Source organism: Corvus moneduloides, chromosome Z (assembly GCF_009650955.1).
Source record: "Corvus moneduloides isolate bCorMon1 chromosome Z, bCorMon1.pri, whole genome shotgun sequence".
In the NCBI taxonomy this organism is placed as follows: Eukaryota; Metazoa; Chordata; class Aves; order Passeriformes; family Corvidae; genus Corvus; species Corvus moneduloides.
Window position 1 is genome coordinate 3,101,636 of NC_045511.1, and position 20,902 is coordinate 3,122,537.

The window sequence follows — 20,902 nt, forward strand, 5'->3', positions numbered from 1 at the left end:
TAAGGGCTTTAAAAGACGAGTATTTTAATGCTGTCACAGCTACGTTTGAGAAGCCTGCCACTAGCAGCATACCTTGAAACACTTCAGCTTTGAAATTACTTCAGAAATTAAAAGAAAAGGCGCAGAGGTATATTTCCACCCCCTGCCCCCAAAGTGACTTAATGATCAAACAAATTCCTTATAGGCAGATGCAATATGGCAACAAGTACAATGGCTTAGAATATTTAATAGTAATCTAATGTAGTGCATCATCAAAACAGAGAAGGAAAAGTAAAAAAACCAAATCACACTATCTTCTCTCTTCCAATTAATCTAGACAAATATTTTAAAAGTTATTTTGCTAACATTTGCTGTAAAAAAACCCAGGTCACTGGATTCCAACCATGGTTTCTTGATCTTCTTCTACCCCAACATAAATCTTGTCAGCATAAATTGCTTCAGTGTCACATGGGACAAGCCTTTTCAGCAGCCATGTGCATGCATATTTACAGTCTTCCACTTTAAAGCCCTTACAGCATTTAAAAATCAGCTTCTCCTTCATTGATCCAGTATCAACCTGATGCTGTACCTGAATAATCTGTCAGTACCTGATCTAAAGCAAGCAGTCAGGATTCTCCTATCCAGACTTAGTATCCCTGCATCTCAATTTAAGATGTTACAAAGTCTGAAAGAAGCTTCTGATCATGGCTCCTCTCATAAGGGAGAAGTCTGAAAGGCGAACAGAAATCTATGCCCAAGTCTGTAGGACGCAGTGATGAGCAAGATCTGTAAGAGGTTACACGCAATATATTTTCTGCCTTCATTCGGAAAGCCATCCTGGAAGCCAGTGGAAAGCAGGCCCAGATTCCCACAGGTTTATCACACACCCCTCCAACACACACACGCAGAGAAATTGAGTATCCAGTAGAGATTTTATGACCTCTAAAGCTATTAACTAGTGGTGACAGCCTGGACATGCTGGGTCATCACCATTACTGTCAGAGGGTAGGCTAATGACATGTTAACAACACGCTGTCCATAGTTCATCTTCCTCTGTATAGGAGAAGCTCCACTACAGTCGTCCTCTCTACCAGGATATACCGACATATTTTAAAATGAGAGAGTGGGATGTTATGCAGAGATTAATCATGTTTCCAGGCTCTGGGATTTTTGCATGCGTTCCTGAGCCCTCCAAAACCTGAACTTGGATTTCTAAGCAGCATTTTCAACAGACTTGTGAAGATACGAGAGATTAAAGATGCTCCTTATTCTTTCACTTTACTGAATCTAGCTATCCTGTCCACCCTGGAAATACCTTCAATTTTCTTGTCAATCAGCATTTCACCAAGGGATGGACAATCCAAACCACAGTGTCTCAGATAAAGTGGCTTGATTATTGAGAGAAATCCGTAACACTGCAATTTGGCTCAGTTCTCTCTTAGGTAATGGTAGGTTAAGAAGCTGTCCCAAGGCTTTTTGATTTCAAATGTTCACTTGTTCTAAGAATTCCCATGTGTGGTCAAGCAAGAGACAACTTGAATACTTAGCCAGAAGCAAACAAATAAGAGAGTTTTATTCCAGGAATATCACTGTTCCATTAGCCACTCATGCATATGAACACATATGAAACTCTTCCATCTGCTGTGCATCACTAAGTGACTTATGGAAAGAGGTTAGCACGAGGTGTAGAACACACAGCAGTTGTTTGCACAAAGAGCAGTTAGGCCCCACTGTGAAATCAGTCCACTTGATAAAATAGCTGAAACATGCATTCCACATACAGTGACAGACTGAACTGTTAACAGGTAATGACTCAAAATAACAACTCAAAATATTACCCATTTGTGAACATGCAGGGTGGTTTGTTGAAATGGAGGTGGTCAGCTTTTGGGTGAGTAATGACTAAATCTCTGAGCTGATGAGACAGTGAGTGAATGATAGGCCAGGAGTGAGACAGGAGTCAGATCCCATGGAGACAGATGGTACCTCTTGCCATACTAACCTACCCTCCCTTGCACAAACCACTGGGTTGTGGGCCTCTCCCTGCTTGCCCCAGGCAAATACCAGGACATCCTCCCATGGCCTGGGAGTGCTCATCTCTGTTAGTGGGCCACAATGGGACTCTACTGCATAATGCAACTAAACTGCATAATGGGACTCAGCTGCACTGGTGTGATGGGCAGCTGTGTTGTCTAAGGTGTCAAGGACACCCGAAGTGTCCCATGATCCACAACACTACATCATCCATTGTGAAGCTACTGTCCTAAGGGAGGTACCTGGGCACTCCCACCTAAACCTGAGTGAACATAAACCAAACATACTTTGTGTTTTTCATATTTTGTGAGATTTTTATGGGGATTTTTCCTCAACACATCTTCAGGACTTTGCTCACCAGCTGATGGATCTGGTCTGCGACCACCACTTCAACCAAGACTCTGCAGCAACCAAATCTCAGTACAGGGCCTACGGATGGTGAGGTCTTCACACTCTTGTCCTTTTTATCTTCCCTTCCTTTCCCTTGTGCAGATCCTTGGGTGATGTTGCTGTGCTTTCATACTGCAATGCTTTATTGCTATATTACTGTAGATAATAATAAACAAAATGGCTACTTATATGTTTTCCTTTGCAATCATTGCTCTATAATAAACCATACAATTGTATATTTACAAACACTGATCATTTAGTGTCATTTCACTCTAATCCACCCCAAGGGATCAATTAACAAGAACCTGAGTTACCTACACCTTCTGCAATGGGTTATAACATTTTATTGGCATTATGGACAGGATCCCTTGGATGTGGTGATGTGTGGTCCAAGGCTACTGCAGGGTTTTCTTCTGGTAATAAATCTAGTCGACCGCAAGGGGATGGTGGGGAAAAGAACATTGACCCTCAGTAGGTTGCTGAAGGGTATTATTGCCGAGGGTGAGGTGGTGGCTGTCCCCTCGTGGCAGGTTATAACATAGCCATCAACTTCCCTTTAAGGACAGAAGGAAAGAATATATTATAAGGAAACAAGTACCACCATCCAAAACCCCAGGTGACATACATACTTGGCCAAGTCTTAATCCAAGGATACTGAATAAAGACAACTGAAAAGGAAAACTAATGTGTTTGGGCAAGCAGGGAACAGAAATACAAGCAAGAAAAGCAAAAGCTCAGTCAATAGACATCAATATACTTTCTCAAATGGTGAGACTAATTTGGCAACATAATCAATCTGAGAGCTCAGAAATTTTATAAGCAGTCTCTTTCATTCTGTTTCTTCTTTTACAGGTATTCTCTTTGCAATGCAAAAGAGAAGTTCCTTGAAAAACCTTCAGTTCAGCTGTTGGCTTGACAGATGCAGAATACCAAATAACCAAAGTGTCTCCTCAACTAAAAGCAGCTTGAACAGACAAAACGGTGGAAAGAGCTTTCCCTTTCTTCTGAAAGTCTTGAGGCTATTGCAGGGATGTCCAGTCAACAAACCTTGCATGAGAATTTTGGGAATTCCTGTGGTTAGGTCACAGAAAATGGACAGATCTTTCTCCCTCTTCTCTTTACTTACTGCAGTCAAAAAACAGTGACAATAGTCAATAATCTTCAAGTAACTGAAACCCAAAACAGCACCTATACCAGAGTACTGATACTCAGAAGTAGCAAAGGTTACTTCAGCAGGTTCTTGAAGGAGCAGCCCAATAATATCACGATTTAGTCAGCGTAATATCATTCACGCAGTGGGCTCTTAGTGCACAAACTTTTTTTACTATATGTAGCAACGGGGAACAAAGACGACAGACCCCCTTGTACATCCAAAGAAGATCCATTTGTTGCCAAAAATCACCCCCTCTTTAGACCCTGAATCTCAACCGAAACCAAACCAAGCCTAACAGAACAGCAGAAGGGCACCCATTGGCTGGCTCTGCTGCAGTGCTGCGGGCCACGCGTCCTATCATCCAATCAGCTTCCTGCTCATCTGCTGGCCACACGCTCCTCCAGCCAATCACAGCCTCACTGCCACCTGTCACTCAACTCACTCGCAGCTGCCTCTCACCCCTCGGCCGACGTCCAACAGTCCGGGCCGCAGCTGGGCCTTTCCCACAGAGCCTTCTGGAGAGCGTGAGGCTCAGCCACTTTAACAAAAATAACCCCATAGTCCACAACTATGCATCGTCCTTACTCTCAATAATACTTTATCCTTACAGTATCAAGACAGTTACTGGTATGCTAAAAAATTTGCATGTTGCATTTAGGCATTAGCACCAACTGGCCCTTCTCTCAAGAGCCTTCCTCAACTGCATTAATGGAAGAAAAATAGTTAGCAAGTTGTCAGCAAAATTTTACCAGTAGCTTCCTATGCTCTCCTATGCCCTATTTTCAAAGAAAGCATAACTTGTCAGAGGGGAAAAAGCAGCAGCAGAGATTTCAGTATCTGTATTGTTACTAGGAACTAAAACTTGACTGACTTGCATTCAAAATTCATCATCCTCTTCCACCACAGTGAATATAGAAAATAAATATATTCCTCCTTGGCCTACACACCACAAAACCACTGCTAGGCAGAAAGAAGAAAGTGTTTTGATTCAAACTGTGAAACTAGAGGGGAAAGAACAAGGTCTCACTAGAAGTGTAATGCCTTTATGAAAAGACTTCTATGCATGGCAGCTCTTTAGCAGATGAAATGCCTAATACAGAAGTGATATGCTAATCCACATCCTGGAAAGTAATTATACAGTACAAAAGATAGCTCCAAAAATTAATCAAGAAACTCCCGAGAACAGATAGCCTCCAAAAAAGGTAAACCCACAATCCTTATCAGACTCCCAAGCTCCACTTTTTTCAGGTTGCTCATACAACCACACAGACTCACAGCTCTAAAGACTTTCAAAGCAAAATGTCTGCTAGCATCAGCATTTCTTCCCCTCAAAGATCTACTTTCTGGATATGTGTGTAAGAACCAGCTACTGACATCACAGATAAACTAGCTCTGTTCATGGAAATCATTAAATTAGGTAAATGCAAATAAGCCAACTATTCTTTTTCCTCTTTGCTTTTAAGTAGTAGAGCTACACCTTGCTTTATTTGTGAAAACTCTTCGCCTGTACAATTATCTTTTGAAAAAAGGCAACTAACTTCAGCATTCAACTGAATACACACACCTCTGCAATTGAAGCCTTCTTAAAACAATTTCACTGCTTAGAAAATAGCTTACATAATTCTTCTAAAGAAACAAGCACTGGTGGCCCAATGAAAAAAAAGTAGCAACAACTAGCATAGAGAAAACAAACTAAAAATACAGGAAAGAAAAAAAGCCACGTCTACAAAACCAATTCTGCACAGTCTTAAACCTATACCAAGGCTATAATACAGCTGATGAATCAGCCATGCTAGTAAGTGCTCGAGGCTGAAGCCAGGCAGACAGTAACAAAATGAAGGCAGCAAACCACAATTCCAGGTGCATGGCCACATATATTCATCACGCCACATAAACATGGAATCGAGCCATCAAATTGGACAACCTCAGGCCAGTGTGCTGCACACCACTACGGGTAACCTCAACACCAGTCCCACACTGCAGGTTCCTAAACTTACCACTGCAACATTCTTTCAAACCCGCCCTTGCCCTCCTGCAGAAAGGCAATTTACAACCAAGGGGACAATGGAAAAGAGATGGCTCTCTTGTACCTTTCCTAAGAGCACACCTGTTGAGAGAACAAAATGCCTTAACCCAATTAGTCACAGCATTCTCAATCTTCTGTATAAAATTTACAGCATGATTCTGGCCTCCATGCTACTCAAATCTTAAACTCATACACAGATATTTATAAAAGAGGCTGGTTGATTTAAAATGATGAAAAGGTTTTAAACCCTTGACAGTAAGATGACGAATTAATTCAGCTTCAGAAAAGGCAAACCCTCAGCTTTTGTCACATTAAAGGCTATTTCTTGGCAATCCTTCTTCATAAAGCTAAAATTACTGTAAAAATAATTTTAATTAATACTATGGTCCCCTGCCACATACTCCTACTCTTAAGATACTTATAATAGCCACCTCTGACAAATTTAACATGTTTTTACAAAAATTTGTTGAAATAAAAAGGTACACTACAAATAGTGGTTTGATTTTTAAAGACCTCTCAACTGACCCCATTTACTATGTAATCTTGACCCCTTGTAGTAGAAAAGGAAGTTACACTTTTACCTAGTGAACCAACAGGCAGTAGTGAGGCTGCAGCAATAACTGGGAGATTGTTAAGGGTAACCACATTTTTTTCAAGCTCTCATTTAAATATTTTATCTACCTTATCAACAGTATTATTTTATCTTCTTCCTAAAAACAAACAAACAAAAAACAACAGTCTTATCTTTTCACACAGTAAACCCACTCTAGAGATGTTACAAATGTAACACTCAGTATTATGAAATCAGTATCAGTATTAATGTTTACACTCAGCAGTTTTCAAATGACAGGTTTTTCTTCTTACATGATGACAATTGACAGACATACCTTACAGTGCTACAGGGATAGCTGTTCAAGTTCCATACCTGAACCCACCTATGATCAGCTCCACAGAACTCACCAACAGCAGAACCCAATTCCCTATATACATTCAGGGACTTCAGCTGGGGAAGCAAGAAAAACATTTTATACATAACTTAAGTGACCATCTAAAAATACCGTTGCATAAAGAAATAAGGCACAACTCTTCTCTAAAGAAGCAGTCACATGACTGCGTTATCTACTGCAAACAACAAAACACTTACGGACTCACACCACATTTTGATGGATTCATTTGGAAACTAACACCAATGGCCACTTCCAACAGCTCTTCAGACAAGACACTACCTTGTTTCAACTTCACTATTCATAAGATATGCAGATATTACTACAAGCTTGAATTAATTTCTTAGCAATAAGTTTCTAGCTGAGAAACCAAGAGCCCAGCATCAGTTTCTACAGGTGATGTTTGAAGTATTAAATGCATTTAACTGTAAACCCAGCATGAGCTTATAGAGCTGTATTCAGGAAAAAAAAGAAAATGTATTTGCAAACTGAGCAATTTTGGCTGCCAATCCGTGTCAGCTAAAAGTGCATGGAGCTACACCTACCTTAATGCATGTATGAAAATGCAACATTGTTCAAATCATTTCATTTTTACGAAGTTTTTAAAATGTAATATGTACATACACTATGGACTGTGGAGGCCTTGGCCAGCTGCTAGCCAACTGACCCAGCCATTCTCTCACTCCCCTCCTCAACAATGCACAGGAGAAAGTAAGATGGAGAAGTTCATAACTCAAGACATAAACAGAGATCTCTTACCAATTACCATGATAGGCAAAACAGGTTCAGCTTAGGGGAAATTAACTGGCTAATGAGAAACAAAGACCAATTAAAAGCTTTTTCAAAGCTCAACTTCACTTCTTCGTTTCCAACTCTTCTACCTCTTTCCTCACAAGCGGTGAAGGGGATTGAGAATGGGCATTGGGAGTCACTCTGTAACAACTCCTCTCTCCCACTCCCTTCTCACACTTTTCCTTTGCTCCTCACAGAGGACGCCCCTGCAGCCTCCCACTGCCAGCACCTGACCACCTGTGCCCAGTACAACTGCACTTTTGGAAAGCACCTGAGGAGGACTTCATGAGAAAAGACACTTACTGAAACTCACTGAACACAATGGATTTACACAGGTGCTCATGAGCCCCAAACCTGTATTCCAGATTTAGAGAGCCAAAGAAGGCAGACAGGTTGCCATTTTGCCAGGCAAGAGAGATTTTTATTTTTCTTTATAGACACTCCAAGCAAACTGGGTCTGCAGCCATCAAGACCAAACTCTGCAAAGACACCCTTCCATCACTAAAAGGACAGGAAAGGAGAGAGAAAAACAGTCCTTGGTTCCTTTTGACAATTTCAGCCGGATACTAAAAAGCCTCAAAAACAGCAGCATTACATCTATGCATAACTGAGAGCCAAGCTGAAGGCTCAACTGACCTCCATCTGACACCAATATCATGAGTTTGCCTCATGGTATTTTACATGACGTTTTATTTCGTGTCCACACAACCACAGAAAAACACTTGACTTAAGAGCCAATATGGAAGAACACCTGAGCATGCATGATGAGTACAACTAAGTACACCAGACAATGACAGTTTTGATGAAGTCTTATTATAAAAGCTCTCCGAGTGCTTCAGTGGTTAGTTATGTAGTGATGTGCTGCAACTCCAAGTACTTAGGAGCTGTGCTGAAGCAATCACCCAGGTACAGTACACCACTCAAAGCACTTCAGCAGGCTGCCTTCTACAACTCCTGCAAATGCAGACACCAGAATTATTTTAACTGCTATGTCTGTAGAAAAAACTCTTCAAAGTCAACTTCCACACACATACCTTTACCTATATTATATGGATCCTTAAAGTATATGCTTATGCTTATGGAAATTTTGTAGCAAGAAAACAGTCATGACTGTCCAAACACTAAAGGAAATGAATGCGATACCATACATTTTTATATATAATGTTTGTCAATATATGCTACCATCTAAAAAAAAAAAATCTTATTATCAAGATTTCTACATCAAATACGTAATTTAAAATCATTAATCACTGAAGACAAACTATCTCCTACACTCATGTATTAAAGCTGTGTGATTTCAGTAGAGTCCTTAGATCTTAGGATCTAGCTTTCTATCTAGAGCAAACAATGATCTTTTCTTATGAGAATGTCTTTTGCCCATAGGTTTATTGAAGCAGCTTAACTGGCTTTATTTGGTCTCTCCAAACAAATGGAGACATTACACAGTTCACAGAATCACCAGATTGGAAGAGACCTCTAAAATCACGGAGTCCAACCAATGCCCTAACACCTCAACTAAACCATGGCCCCAAGTGCCACACCCAATCTTTTTTTAAACACATCCAGGGATGGTGATTCCACCACCTCCCCGGGCAGACAATTCCAGTACTTCACCACTCTTTCCGTGAAAAACTTTTTCCTAATATCCAACCTATATTTCCCTTGGTGCAGCTTAAGACTGTGTCCTCTCATTCTGTCAGTTGCTGCCTGAACCAAACTGCAGGAGACATCTGTTACAGTACCATCAGAAATGAAAACAGAGCAAGCCATTGTACTTGTCCACACCCGCTAAACTGTAGAGAAGACTACGGAATTTTTCCATGTTTATGTATATATAACCTCTTTAAGGATTAAAATCATGCAGAGTGGTATTGCTTTGTCTCCTAGGAAACAGGCAAATCTATTTAAAAGCAAGTATACCTAAACACAGGGAAGACACTGCCAAAGACTAATCACACGTAGGAAGAAAGTTCCTATTCAAAAAAATTAAGGCAGATAGAAAACACAGCCTCAGACAGGCAAGACATCTAGGAGGTGGATTACCAAACTCAAATCTAAACAGTGAGGATTAAAACACCACTTGTTAATTCTCTCATGAAAGCACATTACCTCAACAATAGCCAATGAAGACAGAGGAATTCATGACTAATGAAAACCACCACACCCAGTCAGAAATTTCAACTGAAATGACTGTGTTTCCAATATCACTGAAGCTGCAACTACAGGTCTTGCAGACACATTCTGTTTAAGCTTATCCAGTAATAACAGTTCATGAATCAACTGCTGCCTAAAGCTCAACACTTACTAGAAAAACCTGGCAAACCACAAACTTTTTAGATCTGGGGGCAGCACCATCAATACCCAAGTCAGCAAGGATCCTATCGTCCTCTAACAGACCCTGAAGCATACCTAGGCTCCAGTACAACTGGCACTGTATGAGATCATCAAACCTTGGGATCAGAGTAGTGTTGATCTTAAGTCATTTCCCTCAAAATATATAAAGTGTGTACACTGTCCTCAACATTTCACAGCACAAATCCATTACTCTTGCTTTGTGGTACTTGTTTATGTAGGTATGGTTCTGTTTCGTCATTTGTTTTGTAGGAACAAGATTTCTGCAAAAAGTCTATCTTCATATAAGACTCGTCAGACAACTGTAGGATCCCTTTCCCAGAAGCTGTACACAAAGTTTTAATGTCAAAATAACTTTTCTGCAACACAACCTATTAAAGCTCCCAAAAGGAAAGAATAAAAGGAAAAGCATTAATTTAATTACAAGATCACTAGCATTAATTTTTTGTTTTTTAATAATAGCAGCAGGTGGTTTTACTGGTTTTAAAGAATTTCAAAAAGCATGGAAGATTTCAGTAACTGCAACTAGATATAGGTGAGATACTAGCACACCTATACTTTGAAAAACATTCCCACCTTGTCCTGGAGTAAAGCCCAGGTCCTCAGAGATGTTTAGTTTCCTAATTCCAATTCTTTGTTTTTCATTGACAGATCTATGACTTAATACTACATTTGTCATCTGCAGTTTCTGCACTTTACTTTTTCCTAATTTAATGTCAAAACAACATACTACTTATGAGTGTCTTACTGGGAAAGCACATGTGGAATGAAACTGCTTTAGCTCCCACTGCTATAAAACCTGTCTCTACTTGCTTGTAAGTCACCAGGGCATGTGCAAGCGTGATGCTATTCCTTTGTTGTTCACAAGGTATACTGCCAGTTTCTGGCACAGCTGCTCTCTTGGGCAGCATGCAGGTGAGGTAATGCAGACTGTAACAGCAGGGTTTGCAGCTCCCTCCTATTTCAGTGGCTATCAACATACCACAGTTCAGATGTGCTTTTCTTCACCCTCAAATAAACTTACACCTGAAGTGCCTGACAGTATGGCTTTAGGTTTTGATATATTTTTAACATATTTTTTCCTTCAATTTGTGTCCAATGGTTCTGTTAACACAATGCTAATACTATCAGAAGCATAAAAATTATTGAATGCCATGGATAATGTTTTCCCCTAGTGCATCTCATTACACCTTAACTGAATCTCTCTTCTCCTCCTCCTCCTCGTCCTCTAAAATCCTTACCCTACTTTAACTGTAGGACCACTGCTGTCTGAATGTAACCCTTGAAGTTTCAGTTGCTTCAGTCTTCAGTCACTAGTTATTACCTCTGACAAGAGCTTAAAAATATGCATGCTGAATTTGGGTGCAAGCAAACTAGGCAAACAAAAACAGTTTCCAGGAGAGAAGGTAACATTCAGCACAGTGATACTATTGTAAACCAGTAAGAATATTCTTTAACTCATGTCCTTTTTCATAGAACCTTAGAATCACTGAAGTTGGAAAAGATAAGAGTCCAGCCATTAACCCAGCCTGTCAAGTGCAGCACTAAACCATGTCCCTAAGAACTACATCTACACATCTTTTGTTGCTCCACGCGACTACCTTAACACATACTCAGTGCGAGTGTATTTACATCCTCACAGCAGAACTCAGCAACCCTGAACCCACACTGTAATTCCAATACATGACCTGTAGTTCAGTAAACTCAGGAACTCAATGAAACTCAAGCAAGTCAATGACTGTCACTGCTCCACAATGGCAGATAAGTGATATGCCCAAGGTCATCTCCTTGCTGCTTCAGCTGTAACTTAGAACGAGATCTTCTAAATGTATGTACAGCCAATTCAATGTGCAGTACTCTGCTTGTTGCAGAGCTGGTCCAAGGAAATCAATGACATCTTTACCTTTGAAGTGTGTCCTCCAGTGGGGTAATGTGTTAACACCACCAGTATTTGAACAAATGGGAAGGAGGAAGAAGAAAGCACTGATAGCAAGTTAAAACCCACCCAGAAGCTTTACATTAGCACAGCTACTCATCAAAGCTATAAAGACCCAGCTGAGCTTAAGGATTTCCCTGTGACCTTTTGTAAACACTCTATTCTGTTAGCTAGCCCAGAACAAAATATATTAGGTACACTTCACCCTGCCCTTCCCTGTCATATACTAGGCACAAAACCAGAAACACAGTATGAAAGTCATCCAAGGCATTTTTGTTATATGGCCCGAATAACAGCTTTACAACAAAAGCATCCACTGAGCCATAACTACAGTATTATTACGTTCTAGTAAAAGTTTCCTGAGGTAACAATGAAAATCAAATTAGCAGTTTAGTGCAGTAGTTCATCTGCTTCATTCACCCACAGCTCTCTTCCTCAGGACTGCAAGGCTATTAAAAACAATGGAACCAAGTCCAAGTACAATCAACTATACAGTCCCAGTAGCATGGCAACTTGGCCTCACAACAGAAGTTTGCTAACTTGGTATAGAAATACCACCATGTAAAAATTAAAAATATATTAATATTAAATTATTGTCCTATATTACATTATTATATTAATATTAAAAGGATATATTGAAATACACACAGTTGTTTAAATAAAACACTGCAAAATGTATCTAATACAGAAGTTTCTCTGCCAGGCAACAGTGAATCTCTCTTGGCTACACAAGTTCCCATCCTATAATCAACTATTTTCACACACACTTAGTAATTTTGGAACAGATTTTTTGTAGCTTTTTTTGTGCTTGGGTTTTTTTGCTTCCTCTGAAAGTCACTTCCAGAGCGGTTTGATCAGAAAGGTAAATAAAAAACAACATTTCTGTTTTTCTAGTTCAAGACTATACATGTTATCAGTTAAGAAAAGAGTCTTGCACTCATCCCTGGTTCCCACTTGAAGTTTAAGTTACTCAGTAAAGAAACCTGTGGTAAGGGCAACCAGGCTGTTTATACTGCTGAACACTTGAGCTTTAGCCCTTGATGTACTTGTAGCTCACTTCTGAACAGTGCAAGTTCATCAGCTTAGTTACATTTGTACAGGAGGGTGAGGTATTCATCTCACTGCTTCTTGGCTGGAGCCAGAGAGTCTTTCAGATAGAAAGTTTCATGAGAGCATCCCTTTCTAATAGGAAAGGGCAAGAAAACCTTACTCAACTCAGTAAACCAAAAGCTAAAACAGGTTCCTGGCTTGATTTCAAAGCACAGCTCGTTTGCCACCACTCCCCCATGTTTCTCACCTTTTCAGCTACGATGTCCTCAATATTTTGCTTCCACTCCATCACAACAAAAAGAGCTACCAGCATTTTATGACTTTAAGCATTAGTCTCTCACAAGTCACATAGCTTAAAACCCAATACCCCCCAACTATTATAAAATTTCAAAAATAATTTAAAATGCCACAGCTGCAAGAGAAGAACTGAAAAAAAATGACAAATCTGAAGGCTGAAGCAACAAATTATAAAATTTGTGAGTAAGACGTTGTGTGTTCTGGACTGCAGAGTATTTCAAGCCCACATCACTGTTTTTAAAGGAGCTTAGCAATGGCACAGTAGTGCTGGTGAGATTGTAACATTGACTGAGAAGCTCCCAACATAAGCTAGAACGCTGCTGTGCTCAATACCACACCAAAAAACAACAACCAAAAAATACCAAACTGGAAACAAAACAAAAATTTTCTTCCTCCATTCTTCTTTCCCTGTTAAAGAAGCTGTTAAGAAGACTGGTATTCCTCTTAAGACAAAGCCTGAGCAGGTCAGTTCCCAACCCAGCAGCAGAACAAGCAGACTCTGCATTACTGAAGTTCTTAATAACAGGCATCTGTTTTGTTATAATGGATGTAAGAGAAAACCTCCAGCCTGGTGTCAGAGAAATTTTACTAAAGGAAGATTCAATAGAAAACTTCAGGTACTCAGTTCTCATTACTATTCTTTCCAGAGTCTTCGTGCCCCTTCTCCTACATTCCCCAATTCTGCACTTCAGATTTTTGCTCTAAAGTAAGGGTAAATGTTTTTCTCATGCCTTGGACAGAAAAGCATTGCTGGTTAATGTTTGCCAACTCCAGGTAACAAAAACAGCAGGATCAGAAACCACGTACCAATATGTATTAATGCTTCAGTATTGCAATCTTTGAGCACAGTTGGGCTTCGGGAGTGGGGGACAGAGCGCATAATTTGTGACAAAACCAAGTGGCAAGCTACCCCATTACACAAATTGTTGCAGGAAAACGCTACCTAGCTGCTCAGCTTGCTAGCTCAAGGATCTTCTCACTTACACTGTGCTTGGCCATGCTTTAATTTTATGCCTCGAGACTTAGGACTCTCTTATCCCTTCCTGTAAACTCAACTTTACCCAAGCTGTTACTGTTAGCAAAGAAGCCTTATCATACAGAGCTTCCTCATAGTAGAAGAGTAACACACCTTGTTATGTTTACTAACATTCAGTTCAAAGCAGCTTACATCTAGCCAACACACTGTCAAAGGCAGTGGACTATGTTGGACTTAGGCTGTACACCTTCTACAGAGCTGCAGCTTTTCAAAAAAGATGTTTCTTCACATTTGGTTTCATAGTTGGACATACAGACACTAAGGGATACTGAAGATTAGCTTCAGGACTATGTCCACCAGTCTGAAAAATCTAAAGGGTGCAAAAGGGCCTCTCAACCATTTCTGCAAACGATTCAGAATTTGAAGACTGTAATTATCAGTTCCTTACCCACCTCTTTCCAGAAGAATTTTAAGCATCTAAATAGTTCTGGCGCAAAAAATCAGATATGCAACTCAATGTATGATCCTGCTTCTTCACTTCTCACTTATTCCAAGTGAGAAGAACGATAGATGCTTTGGTTATAGGCTTATTTATACCCACCAGATTCTTGAAAAGTAATTCCAGAGAACTGCAAACATTACTACGGTACAGATAGTCTCAAACCTCAAGTAGCAGCACATGGCTGTTATAGCCTTTAACTATGTGTCTCTCCATGTCTCAGAGGATTTCTGAGGTAAGAAGGGAGCGTAGCAGTATGCACCTTTAAAGGCCTATGCTGCACAGAAAAGGTCTAAAGTAGTAGAAAACATACATTTTCCCATACTAAAAGCAAATCCATAGTCTTTTACATGACTCTTGAGACAGCCCAAGTCACTGAAATTGTCAAATATTTCACTTTATAGGTAACTTACCACAAACATATCTAAAATACCAAAAGCAGTGCTTTTAGTCTGGCTGACATGACACAGTAACAGTTTTGCAGCTGCTCTAGACAAGTGTTTTATTTAATCCGACTACAATCATTTTAACCCTGAGAAGAATACATTTTTGATTACTATTCTTTAGTATGAGCTACAGATTACACAGTTACACTATTCATCTTTAGCTAGCTCTATCATTCAGGTGTGCTACAACAGGGAAGAACCCATGGCTGTTAGAGAAAATAAAGTTTAAAACAATTAGAGGAAAAATCTATGGTATCGCCCATGCAGTCTAAGAATGTCCCATGGTTACTTCTACAGCAGGACATGCAGGAAGGGAAAGAGGTAACAAAAACATTACTTCTAGCTAGGTCACAGTGACATTTTGCCAGAACTACAACCACCTCCATTACACATAGATGTACATGTAAACATTGCTGTTAATTCACACACTGCTTAATTTACCCCAAAGTATTTTAATTTCCACCCCTCTACCAAACTACACTACAGTTTTGTTGGGGTGAAGATCTGGCATACAATCTGTAATGCTGAAGGGACTGTACCTCCCCAGTGGGCATATGTTAAAGGACAAATGTGTGAAAGAGCAGTTTCTATAGCAATACATTCTTTACCACACCCCTCACCTTGCTATGAATATTTTAATGACAAAATCTTAGCTTCCTAGTAATTAATTCTCACCATACAGTCCTCGTGAAGCTGAAACAGATTGCAACATGAAGAGCAAGAAGGCAGATTCAGGAGAAGAGTTAACCACATCAGAAAAAGGTTTTGTACTCACTCTGTGCAGTGAGGTATCTTAAAAATACACAATACACACTAACTGGACAGTAGGAGAAAATGTACAACAATCAACTTCAAAGTTTAGTGGACACTTTTCATGAGAAATCTTGTCATGTTGCTCATCATCTCAATTCTTATAAACTCAAATAGTCACTTCAGTGCCAAACATTGAATTTACAGAGCAAGAACTGGAATTATTTGAGAACAAAATACCATACTTCCCCCCCTGCTATTTTTTTGTGGGTGGTTTTGCTTAAGGGAGTATTTTTAAGCATCTAGAATAATGAAGAGAACTCACTATGGTAATTCAGAAGACACTGGTAGGTTCAGAAGCTTCTGAATCCATTTCAGACCAAGATATCTGTTATATGGCAAAGTATGATTCTCTGAAAGAATTCTGATCCTTCCTGGCTTGTTACTCTGCTTCGGTGAGAAATGTGTAGTTACTGTGACAAGGTTTGTAGAAAGGCGATGGAAAAGACAGACAACTCAAGACACACAATTTAACCTTCAGATCCTTGAGAATACTGGTGTAGGCAAGGAACCCATAGCTTGCCTTCATCCTCCTTTTAAGAAACAAGGTTAAACCAAGTGAGCTTTCACATCCCCTGTAAAACACTAAGATTTGAAAACCACCATCAAAAAAAGCATACCCCATGCTGAACTGAAAGACTGTAAAACATTTTGAATGATAGAAACTACTGCAGCCAATGACACTCGGCACCATTTGCCTCAATAAATTTCATAAAACATGTTTCCTGTTCATAGCCACATTTTTGCCAAAAGGAAAACCAGTGTAGAGAAGACAAAAACACAGCAGAAAGGAAAATAGGAAAAATCCTGGGGTTTTTTGCATTTATCCCTGTTCCCATCATGCCAGTCCAGTATTGATTACACACAAACATTAGAAGCAGATAGATTACAACAGAAATCATACTGTTGCCCAGCCTCAACTCCTCTCTTGACAGTCTGGAAAACATTCTTTCTTGCAAAGAGAGTTCTGAAGAGAATATGGAATAAATGAAAAAACTAAACAATCACACAGCATTAGAAATGCAGTGACCCATCATCTGTGTAACATTCTCCTTGAGGGCCCTTCACCATACAATTCCATCCTGTCTGTCAGCAGTTAGCCACTCACCTCAGAAGTGCATAGGCAAATAATCTGCTTGAATTCAGTTGTGTTTATGTGCTTGCTATCCACAGCATTTCAATGCACAGATGTCCCAAAACAAAGCACTTCTCAGATGAAGTTAGTGTTAAACCCTTATTTAATTCTCATGTGTATAAGGTCTCAAAGTAAGACATCAAAAACACTTTGGAAACTGATGACTGTACTCTTGTAAACTATTATTTGTTCTTGCTCACATGAAATGAGAAACTGCTTTTCTTCAGGTATTTTGTGGTTTGATTTTTTTTTTTAAGGTGAAGTTTATGCAACTGTAGGATGAAGTAATGATAACAGGGAAGAAAAAAAAAATTGATGTAGCTTCTCTTCCCACCCCTTCCTTCCCTGTTTTCCTCCAGGAATTAACTCTTACAGACATCATACTCAGAAGAGGAGTTATCATGCTTCCAGTTCAACAGCCTAATTTCTGAACATTAAAGAAGCTGACCTACTCTAGATAACAGCATTAAGCTTCCTTCACTGAGGTGGGAGATGAATCACTCTTTTTGGTAGACTAGAAATGTTCATATCATTCTCCAGAAAAAGGCATAAAACTCATAATGGACCACAAACTGAAAATCAGCACGTAAAAAACAAGACTGCTTGAGAGACCTCTGTTCTACCAGATCTGGCACAGTATAAATCAGAGTATGACATCCTGGTTTTTGATATCATGCTTCAAGACAGATGTGACCAGCTCTAAAGAGTACACAGGACAGCAATGAGAATGATCAGATGTCTGGAAACACATTCTATAAGGGAAGATGAAAGCCACTGGGGCTGTTTAAGCTAAAGAAATCCAGGAGGAGACAAGGTTCAAGGTGTCAAGTATATCTTATACAATGTCACAGAAGAAGAAAGAGTTCTACTGAAATACCACATGAAATAGTAATGTGTATGGGAAAATCTACATGTTTTCTAACGTTTATTTAGTTTGGAAACATTTTATATGCCATGGCTTTGAAGAATTTACTGGCACCTAAAGTAGAAATAGAGGTAGCAGGACAATCTGTTTCACTGCTGTCTGAAGGATACCGAACAGCTGTGACAACAGATTCAATTCTGCTATGTTGGCAACAGGAACAAGGACAGGACAAGAGGAGAACTGAAAACTGCAAGCACAGGATCAAGCACTTGGGATCCATATAACTAAAAGAACTCAGTAACAGAACATCGCACAGAACATCAACATTTTCGTTATTTGACAGTAATTAAATAGGCTATCAGTGTGAAAACAGTATCTTCAAGCACTTCTCTCAATGGGATACCTTCAGCAGGTAGCACATAAAGAAAGCCTGAAATCATCTGTATGTATATCTTGGACCTCAGCCTTGCTTTTCTCCACTGTCCTTAAAGATTTCCATGTGAAGAGATGCTTTCTCAGTTTTAAATTAACATTCATTTACCTCTGCACTCTAATGCACTGCGGTGTCCTTGCACAAAAAAAAGTTATTATAAAGGTGGATTTGCCAGGTGGTTCTGCAGGCAGGCAGAAACTCAGCTGCAAGCACTGACTACACCAAAATGGAAGGATGGGCAAATCAGAGCACAAAAACCAGGCAAAAAAAAGAATCTAGCAGAGGGGACTAGAGGGGACAGAATAAGGCTGTATATGCTAAGCAAACTGTCCCACAACACCATATGAGTTTCTGCTGCTATCTGCTAGCACTACTAATTGAAGGTGAGGTATCAGATTGCCCAGACAAAATTCCATAAATGCAATGTTGAGTTATTTTTGGGCTTACCTTCTCTATACTGTCAACTCAAACGATGCCTGTAATTTATCTCCAAAGTATACACAGAAATAACGAGCCTTTATCAGAAGTTCACTGGTCTGCCAGCAGTTAGCAGTGAGTTCAGCTAACTGAACAGACAGACCTTGTATATTCCTACACGGTATTATGCAGGCTTACCAACTGAGCACTAAACCATCTAGACACCACATAATTGTGGTAAGCACAGCCCCAAGCCCACACGTACCATTCCTGCCAAGAAGCAGGATATATTAATCACCTAGCAGTGCGCTCCATACTAACGGCAGCTACGGAGCTCCTACTCACTTCAGTGAAAAAAGCAAGTTCACATCTATATATATATTAAAAAAAAAAAAAGTGGATATATCCACATTCATTCTATTTCTATTATAAATGCATTTCACTGCAAATACATTCCACTCTTTGGGGGCTCATGCCGCTAAAAGAAGCATGGAACCTGGGCTGAGTTTGAGTATTTAAGAAGAAAAAAGGGGGAGGATACAGAAAGGTATATTTAGTTCCAATTCATCATGCTGCCCTACAGTTGTATCAATTTAACAGGAGGCATCGAGGAAAGAGGGGAAAAACAGGAGCTACATAAACAGCCATTACTGCAGAGGGAAACATTCCTGACAACCACAGCTTAACTAGCTGAAAATAACTTCAACCAGCTTAACAGATATTCCTCTAGAAATGCAAGATTTCTCAAAAAACCTTTGTACATCCAGTCACATAAAGGCACAGAATAAAGAAACACCACTTAAGAGCAAATTAAAAAGTTGACCACAATGAAAGACGTAAGTTAAGGCACACAAGAGATGATGCACCGAAGCAAAGTAAAGCAGCAGTCAGACAGAACAATGCACTTGGTTGGGGTCATGGCTTGAAACAGATTTAGGGAGTATGAATCATGCAACAAGATATAAATAAAATAATTTTTTAAATCCGTCAAGACCCAAAAGGGTCGTTTTACTGTAACATTGTGGGGGGGAGCTGTTTTGTCTTAAGAGTGACGTTAAGAAGGTATTGTAGCTAGATCAGGAGGAGAGAAAAGGGAACAACGCGTATCCGCGTATCACACTATGGATCTATCACCCACAGAGCTCCTCCATGATCCACAGCCTGTCATGAGCTCTCACAAGAGGATTACTGTAGTGTAGGGGCTTGCCCATCACTTCCTTCTGACACTGAAGAGTTTGCTTTGGAGCAACGCTATCCAAAGGTGACACGCTCGGGAAAAAAAAATAAAAAACAAACAAGCTTTCCTAAAACAAAAAAATCCCCTCTCCATACAAAAATCCCAACTCTCAATTATCGGCAGCCAAAGGGCTAGAGCCGGCAGAGCAGAAACAGAAAGGGCTTAGCCGGCGAGACTGACGCGAAAGGGGCTGTCCCCAGGTGGGCACGAAGCCGCTCCCCGCCGCGCGGTCACCTCCGCCCCGCAGCCCGGGACGGTCGCGCTGCGCGGGGCTCCCTCCCGGCGCGGCCCCGGAGCACAGGGGAGGAGAAGCAACCGCCGCCGCCCCGGCCCCGCGTACCTCCTCATCCCGTTCCTCCAGCGAGGCGTCGTCCTCTGCCCGCCCGCCGGGGACTGCCCGCTCCGCCACAGCCGTCGCCCCGCCGGGGGCCGTCGCCGCCCCGCCGCCGCCGGGCTCTCCCTCCTCGGAGAGAGTTTCCGAGCCGGAGGAGGAGCCGGAGCAAGACGAGCCGACGTGGCCGGCGCCCCGCGCCCGCTCCGAAGCCGCCGAAACTTTCTCCGCCATGGCCGGGGGCTCAGAGCCGCGCCGCCCGCATGCCCCGCCGCCGGCAGCCGCGCTCCCCCGCCCCGCAGATCGCAGCGCGGGCGCAGCCGCTGCGCTCCCGGGCCGGGCCGGGCCAGGCACCGCGCTCCGGGCGGCAGGCGGTGTCTGCGGGCGGGCGGGGCGGGCCGGGCCGGGCCGGGCGGAGCCACTGGCGTGGGGGGCGGGCCCGGCGCGGCGGAGCGCGGCGGGAGGGTGGCAGGTAGCGGGGTTGGGTCTGCCCGGTGAGGGGAGCGGCACCTCGCCGCGGAAGGAGGCAGGTGGTAGGGGGAAAAGCCGGCGTCCCGCGGCTGGCGGCACCCTGACAGGCCGGTCCCGCCGCCCGGTGCAGGGAGGGCAGCGGGGTCTGACAGAGCCCGAGACCTGCCGGGATCGGTTCGGCGTGGGCACAGAGAGCCATGCTCCGCTCCGCTCCCGGGCGATGTCACGGGTTTAAGAGCAGCTATTTTACATTATATTAGGGTTTTCTACGCCCCTCACTTCCTCTCAAACGGAGCTACCAGCAGTTCATGGCAACAATTTTGCCGTCT

At 41.5% G+C, this 20,902-nt stretch overlaps 1 protein-coding gene across 4 annotated transcripts in view; it reads right to left on the reverse strand.

The window, feature by feature from the left end:
* MAST4 (microtubule associated serine/threonine kinase family member 4) overlaps positions 1 to 20,363 on the reverse strand; it is a 286,627-nt gene extending 266,264 nt beyond the window's left edge. For all 4 annotated transcript variants that reach the window (XM_032095431.1, XM_032095430.1, XM_032095429.1 and 1 more), the window contains exon 1: positions 20,112 to 20,363. In XM_032095431.1, the coding sequence (XP_031951322.1) occupies positions 20,112 to 20,336 (225 nt within the window). In that variant the 5' untranslated portion in view covers positions 20,337 to 20,363. The remainder of the gene's footprint in view (positions 1 to 20,111) is intronic.
* Positions 20,364 to 20,902: the final 539 nt, after the last annotated feature.